Source organism: Micromesistius poutassou (assembly GCF_964030765.1).
Source record: "Micromesistius poutassou genome assembly, contig: SCAFFOLD_1650, whole genome shotgun sequence".
NCBI lineage: Eukaryota > Metazoa > Chordata > Actinopteri > Gadiformes > Gadidae > Micromesistius > Micromesistius poutassou.
In genome coordinates, this window is record NW_028179460.1 from 1 (window position 1) to 7791 (window position 7791).

The 7791-nt window shown below is 51.4% G+C and overlaps 1 protein-coding gene across 1 annotated transcript; it reads left to right on the top strand.

The window, feature by feature from the left end:
• Window positions 1-2191: 2191 nt before the first annotated feature.
• Window positions 2192-5902, top strand: LOC311372819 (potassium/sodium hyperpolarization-activated cyclic nucleotide-gated channel 2-like; the record flags this gene model as incomplete). Its single annotated transcript, XM_084489774.1, is given in 6 exon segments — window positions 2192-2338; window positions 3189-3429; window positions 4002-4166; window positions 4722-5594; window positions 5597-5599; window positions 5802-5902. Coding segments are annotated over 6 exon segments (1530 nt in total), but the record flags the coding sequence as incomplete, so codon positions are not given.
• Window positions 5903-7791: the final 1889 nt, after the last annotated feature.

Consider the following 7791-nt stretch of genomic DNA (forward strand, 5'->3'; position numbering starts at 1 on the left):
TCCTCCTTCCTTTTCATTAAGTGACACCGGAGAGCTGTCGGGGGGGGGGTCACCGCTTGTCCGAATCGATACATCACGTCTCCCGACGCGCGACACTCGACGGGCCACCGCCGTCACAACGTCACGGTTGGGGTCAGGGTCGGGGTCGGGGGGGGGTTGAGGGGGTGGGGATCCTCATAGTCGCGCGTGTCTCCGCTGCGTACCGTACTGCAGCACACAAAGCTGTGATATCCAATTTGAGAGCAGGGCTAGTTATCATGCAGTGCCCCCCCCCCCCCCCCCCTCGCTTGACACAAACAGCTGCAGTATTAACTGTTAGACCCGGGCGGACACGACACGGCCGCGTTGACCAGGCCGGCCACCGTCACCCGTCACATGCGGCGCCACTCCTGACACGGCCGGGGCCGTTCTGCTGCGTTAATGTTGCACTGATGTTTTGGGGCTTTTGTTTTTCACTCGTTTCCTTGGTGGTTTTTTTTTGAGGACGGCTATAGGTCGCCCCCCCCCCCACCCCCAACCCCCCACCCCACGTAAAGGGCCTGGGTTTTGGTTAAACGACCGGTGAGGAGTCGGCTACAGGCAAGGTCGACAAATACCCCCAGTCGAATAACAATCACTGCGATGACTGGACGCTGACGTAGCCAGCCTCCGTGCAACGCGAACGCACACCCAAACACATATACACACAAGCACACACACTCACTCACGCACGCACACACACACACACGCACACACACACACACACACACACATACACACGCATAAACAAAACATATGTCGCTTTTTTTCCTGCTATGATATGCATGAACAGGTTCAATCAGCAAAGTAATTCAAGATTGCCAATTGCTCTTTTTTTGTTTATATATCTGGGGCTGGTTTGACCTTGTGTCTCCGTTTAGAAGGGCACGGCAGTGCTAGCTAGGAAGTGCCATTTCGCAGTGTGCAGTGGGGGGGGGGGATCAACATTGTATTCCAGTCAGGCTTATCTCTGGTGTGTGTGATGTATTGGACAGCCATAGAGAGCGGTGCGGGCAGCGGCAGCGAAGGAGTTGTTTAATAGGGCCGTCTCCAACGGAGAGATTGGGAGGACAGGCTTGCTAGCCCAGCTGTTTAGTTGTCACCCTGCCTGTATTTTGGACAGCTTTATGGCTTAGAGAGCTTGCCAATTCACACGGTTTGAACGCTGCACATTTTAACTGTGTGTGTGTGTGTGACGTGAAAGGAAGAATCTGTTATTATTTTTTTATATCTTTATGGTCTACTCTACAGCCTTGTTTTAGTGCGCCCCTACCACATTTCACTTCAAGTCTGTCCTCCAATACATCCAGGCTTACCGCTCAGAAAAATATGTAAAGCGAAGAATCAGTTTTAATCTGTTATATCTTGACGGTCTCCAGCCTTGGCTTGAGGACCGCGTTTTATGTGTTTGTCTGTCGCCAACACATCCAGGCGTCTACCCAAAGAACAGAGCCTCTGCGAGAGCATGTCTGCCGTAGCCTCGTCTGTTGACACAGCGGATCGAGTGTGATTAGCATGCTTGTGAACCGCTAGCGGCCGCCGGAGACGGCGTCGGCCGTGATACTTTACATGCTATTGATCTGGGATTGATTGAATGCCCTTGATCAGTCGGTGCGCTTCTCTCCGTGTGGACGGCTGAAAGGCGAGGGCGCCGTGTGATGTTTTTTGTTTTTTTTTACGAGCGTAGCACCCTGCGTCCAAGGCTAGTTTCACACCTCAGTGATATCTAACTACTTATCGCTCGGGATTAATGTCTGTGTTCATCGTTTCACCAATAACCAATAATAATAAAAATGTTAGCTGTGACGCGAGATATAAATAAAGGGGAATGGACCCATCTTGGTCTATATAAATCATTTCAATATATTTCTGTGTGAGTGCATAGAAAAGATTCTTGGCCATTGGAAACAAAACGATGTACCTATGAATAGAGATAAACACATTCATCACATGTCAATATGTGACATAAAGTATTCCTATGTATAAAAGTGTGTCACAGTAATCTTCCACAGTAAAAAGGTACTCTGTTTGCAAATTTTTTTTGCAGCTTTCTTTGTGGCATTTGGCGTTGATGGTTTCTTAAACCTTTTTCCCGGTGATAATGACCGGGGTCATAACGACCTGATAATGACCATTGTTTTTTCCATCCATCCATTCTCCATTGTGCTCCCAGTACAAACAAGTGGAGCAGTACATGTCGTTCCACAAGCTGCCGTCCGACTTCCGGCAGAAGATCCACGACTACTACGAGCACAGGTACCAGGGCAAGATGTTTGACGAGGAGAGCATCCTGGAGGAACTCAACGAGCCCCTCAGAGAGGTACACACCGGAACACACACATGGATGCATGTACACACACACACACACACACATGCACGCACACACACACACACACGCGCTCACACACGCACACACACACACACGCACGCACACACACACACGCGCGCGCGCACACACGCACGCATGCATACACACACACGTGCATGCACAAACACACAGACACACAAGCACACACACGCACACACACACACGCGCACACACACACACACGCACACACACACGCACGCACACACACATGCACACACACACACACACACTCATGCATGCGCACACGCGTGCATGCACAAACACACAGACACACAAGCACCCACACACACACACACGCACACACACACACACACACGCATGCATACACACATGCATGTACACACACACACACACACACACACACGCACACATGCACGCATGCATACACACACACACGCACACACACACACACACACATGCATGCACACACGCGTGCATTCACAAACACACATACACACACACAGACACACACACACACACACACACACAAATGTAAGAACACATGCACATACACGCACACAGACACACACACACACACACAAATGTAAGAACACATGCACACACACACACACACTAACTACTTACTTTGCCCCCCATTCACTCTATACTAACTTACACTTAACACACTGTACTTTATATTTCTATATATTTACATTTGATTCACATTTTAAATGATTCATTAGTATTTTGTATATTTCCTTTTTTTTGTGTTTCTACTAAGACAAATTATTTGTACAGGTTCTTATTGTTTCTTATAGTTTTCATAAATGTTCATGAACTCCTCCGATATCTCCTTGTTCAGGAAATCGTCAACTTTAACTGCCGTAAGCTGGTGGCGTCCATGCCCCTGTTTGCCAACGCCGAGCCCAACTTTGTGACGGCCATGTTGACCAAGCTGCGCTTTGAGGTCTTTCAGCCCCACGACTACATCATCAGGGAGGGGACCATCGGCAAGAAGATGTACTTCATCCAGCACGGCGTCTGCAACGTCATCACCAAAGGCACCCTGGGCATGAAGCTGTCTGACGGATCATACTTTGGAGGTACTTTGATCTTTCTCCAGTTGGTTTTGGTAGTATATAGGATATTTCAGAGTCTCATTCAAAATGTAGAAGCACAGAAAGACATTTTAATATATATATTTTTTTTTATATTGTTATATTATATTGTTATTAACCTCATAGCATAATTGCCTTAATCATAATTTGGCCAAATTGTGATATCTAACCTAACCTCTACTTCCTAACGCTGCAGATTCACTGCGCCTCATTGGCTACATCCTAAGCCAATCAGAGTGCTCTTTACGTTCCATAATCGCTTTCTGCCTAAGCCGGCATTTTTGACGCTAAATACAAGATAAACCTTAAAACATGACTGAGGCAATTACGCTAGTACGAGGCTTACGAACATTTATCACATTATACACATTGTTACAAATAGTTTGTGCTTCATCGCGACGGTGGTAACGCCGATCCTGCGTGTCCTTTAACACAGCGTGTGATCTAGTACGGCGTGATATGTTTCACATCCTAATAATCCCGTCACTGTCACTTCGTCGCTGAACCTCTGCTCCTCCTCCTCCTCCTCTCTCTCTCCCTCCTCGCTCGCCCCCCAGAGATCTGCCTGCTGACGCGAGGCCGGCGCACGGCCAGCGTGCGCGCCGAGACGTACTGCCGCCTGTACTCGCTGTCGGTGGACCACTTCAACGAGGTGCTGGAGGAGTACCCCATGATGAGGAGAGCCTTCGAGACCGTGGCCATCGACCGTCTGGACCGCATAGGTAAACAGACCCCCCCCCCCCAAGCCCCCCCCGCCCCCCCCCCCCCCGACCCTATGGAGGTCCATGGAAGCGCACTGACTATATAACGCTATGTGTATATATATAACGGGCCCCCGGTTTGGACCAGTGCCCAGAAAATGACATTGAAGATGAAGCGGTGATGTTGGAATCAGCGGCAGAACGTGACCCCCGTGATGATGTCCCTTCAGAGGAGTGACAGCCGACACTGTAACGATACACTCTGGAGCTCATCGATACCTCTGTGTTCACGGGGGGGGGGGGGGGGGGGGGGGGGGGGCTTGTTCCCGGAGAACGCTTGTTCCCGGTGTTAAAAGGACAGCACATTCCACGATTTTCACTGTTCCCTCTCCTTCCCCCCCGTCGTCCTTACTTCCACATGGATACCTTTTGCTTTGCTTGCGCTTTCCACCCCCCCCCCACCCCCCCCCCCCCCCGCCGCCAAATGAGCTCATATTTGTGTTATATGACTGTAAAAATTAAACTCTCTTGTTTTTTATTTTCTTCTTTCTTCCCTAAACGTCCCTTAAAACGCAGGCAAGAAGAACTCCATCCTGATGCACAAGGTCCAGCACGACCTCAACTCGGGCGTGTTCAACAACCGGGAGAACGAGATGATCCAGGAGATCGTCAAGTACGACCGGGAGATGGTGAAGCTGGTGGACCTGCAGCGGCCCCGCGCCATGTCCATGACGCCCTCCGTCGGCGGCATGTTCGCCCCGCCGGGCACCTCCCACGGCGCCTCCGCCATCGCCACCCTCCAGCAGGCCGTGGCCATGAGCTTCTGCCCCCAGATGGGGGGCGCCGGCCCCATGGTGGGGCCCGGGACCCTGCAGTCCCCGCGCATGGTCCGGCGGTTCCAGGTGATGCAGAACCTGGCCAGCCCCGTCGCCATGTCCCCGCTGCAGGCCATGACCCCGCAGGGCCTGGGCGGGGCCTTCGGGATCGCCAGCCCCCCCATCGTCCAGAGCCCCCTGGCGGGCCCCGCCAGGACATTCCAGTACATGGGCGGCGCGGGGCCGTCGGGCTCCCAGCTGTCCCTGGTGCAGCACCACGTGCCCAGCCCCACACAACAGACCCAGCAGAGGCCGCCGCCGCCCTCCCACAAGAGCACCCACTCCCTGCACGCCGCCACCCTGGGCCAGGAGGCCCGGGCGCGCTCCGCCTCCCAGACTTCGCTCCCCCAGGAGGGAACGCCGCACGGCATCGGCGCCTCGGCGGCGCCCAGCCCGGCGCCGTCCACGCGCACCTCCAACACCTCCATCGGGCCCCCGCAGCCGCCCCCCCCACACGCCTGCCAGCCGGGCCCCTCGGGCGTCCCGAGGCCGGCGGCGGCGGCGCCCCCCCAGAGGGTGGCCTTCGCCTCCACCCCGCCGCCCGGGGGCCCCGCTGCAGGCGCGGGCCCCGCTGCGGGAGTGGGGCCCGCTGTCGGCGCGCGGCCTGCAGCGGGAGCTGCCGGCGTGGGGCCCGCTGCGGGCGTGGGCCCCTCTGCCGGAGTGGGCCCCTCTGCCGGCGTGGGGCCCGCTGCCGGCGTGGGGCCCACTGCCGGAGTGGGCCCCTCTGCCGGAGTGGGCCCCTCTGCCGGCGTGGGGCCCGCTGCCGTCGCGCGGCCTGCAGCCGGAGCGGCGCCCCAAGAACGAGACGTTTCCAAAAAAGATTCCATCGTCAGCCTTCCAGAGCTAGACTCTGCCAGATCCCGGCTGTCTTCCAACTTGTGACCCTGGTAGAGGTTTCAGGAGAGAGGCCTTCTTCTATCGGTGGCTGGAGACAAACGCGTTCTAGGGTGTCGTCCGGGCCCATCCGTCATTGGCTGGCTCTTTCCACCAATCAAAGGTCGGCGCCCACGCCACCAGTCGTTGGTGCTGGATGCACTGTGCGTCGGTCGGTGTGACAGGAGGAGGGAAATGCACAAGTAAAAGACACTATGCCTCAGAGGAGTCAAGTTAACGTAGAACCACTAAGGTTGAACTGGTGTGACGGACCGGGCCAGCTCCTTTAGTCTTAGTATCACCCCTTACACTCTGCTTCCAAACACGTATATCGCTGTCTTTACTGTAATGAAATGGAGAAACGTATAATTAATGTAACTTGCATACTGTGTAGAATCCATGCAATGCAATCTAGCAGGAGCTGGACTTATAATGAAAATCAGGGACTTCAAGTCAAATGACAATGACATTTTACGCTTTCAAAAAGTGTTTTGGGTGTAACTTTTTTCTGTATAAGCTGTCGTAGCAAAGGAACACATTGCTCTTCATATTGTTTAAAATAATAGTGAAAATAGTGTTTTAGACCGCTGGTCGATCTTACATCGATGTGTAAATAGTTAATGAAAAAACGATCAAAGGATATTATCTTCATTGTATCTATTTAAACCAAAGTTGAGCTTGAACACAAAGTCTGGTTGTGTCCGTATCAACTAAAAAAGAAAGATAGACGAAAACGCCATTTATTTAACTGCCTTGATTCAACATTAGAAGCCATACATTTGGTTTGTGCGTATGGTAAGTGTATATCTGTGGGTAAACGTTTGTGCGCGTGAGTCTGTCTGTATGTTTCGGTTCCATTTTATTTTTGAATAGACAATGGAATTTTCACATTCTGGGTTCTGATTGGTCAGGCCAGAGGGAGTTCTGATAGGCTGGGTGACACCTCCGGCGCTGGTCCTCGTTCCTCTAAATCTAGGATTGGCCAATCGCTGTGGTGTCTACAAGCTTTATGGAAGGAACGATTTGTGATCAACTCATACTGTATAATTGCTTGTTTTTGTCCAAGTTTATTGATTAACACATGCAATATAATTCTGCAATACTCTTACCCCGCCTATATATATAAATATATATGAATATAAATAGCTATAAATATGCTGTACAGGAAAGTGATTTTCTTTTTATTTCTTTTTTTTTATCGTGAAAACTTCAAGAATCCAGCAGCTATTGTGGCTTGACTTTAATTATTGTATTCCAGCGACAATGTTCTTAACCAAAAATGTTTGAGCGCTTAATAAGAGGAGATATCGTTTTCTTAATCAAACGAGACACGGGAGAATCTAATAATCCAGACTATTGAAAAAAAGAAAAAATATCCCCTGAAATTGATCTTTAAATCCTAAAAAAAAAATTAGCCTAAACGCATTGAGAAAAAAAAAAATCACTTGACCTGTACAAAAAAAAAGCAGACAGTCCTTAATCTTAAACCTTGCGGAGTAGCCTCCGCCGTCCATATCGGAGGAAAAAAAACGAGCAAAACAAATGAATGTCTCTCCACGTCGAGTTCTCTAACCCTGGATGTTAGACCCTGGTCATCAAAGCGTTTGGGGTCTTTTTTTGATGAGAAAATATAACCGTTGTATCGCTGGTGTAATTCCGAAGCCTTCTCTTGCTGAATGTATGCCGTGTGGGGGGAGAACGAAGACAGCTAATCAGACATAAACTGCCATGTAAATAAAGGGACCGAGGAGAAGAGGCTCTGATGCAAGGGGCTGGGGGGTGGGGGTGGGTGGGTGGGTGGGTTTGGGGGTGGGGGTGGGGGGCAGGGGTGGGGGCGGTGGGGAGCGCTCTGTGACCTGTTGAGTGGCTGCTGCGTTGTTTCGCTTGGGTTTCAAGGT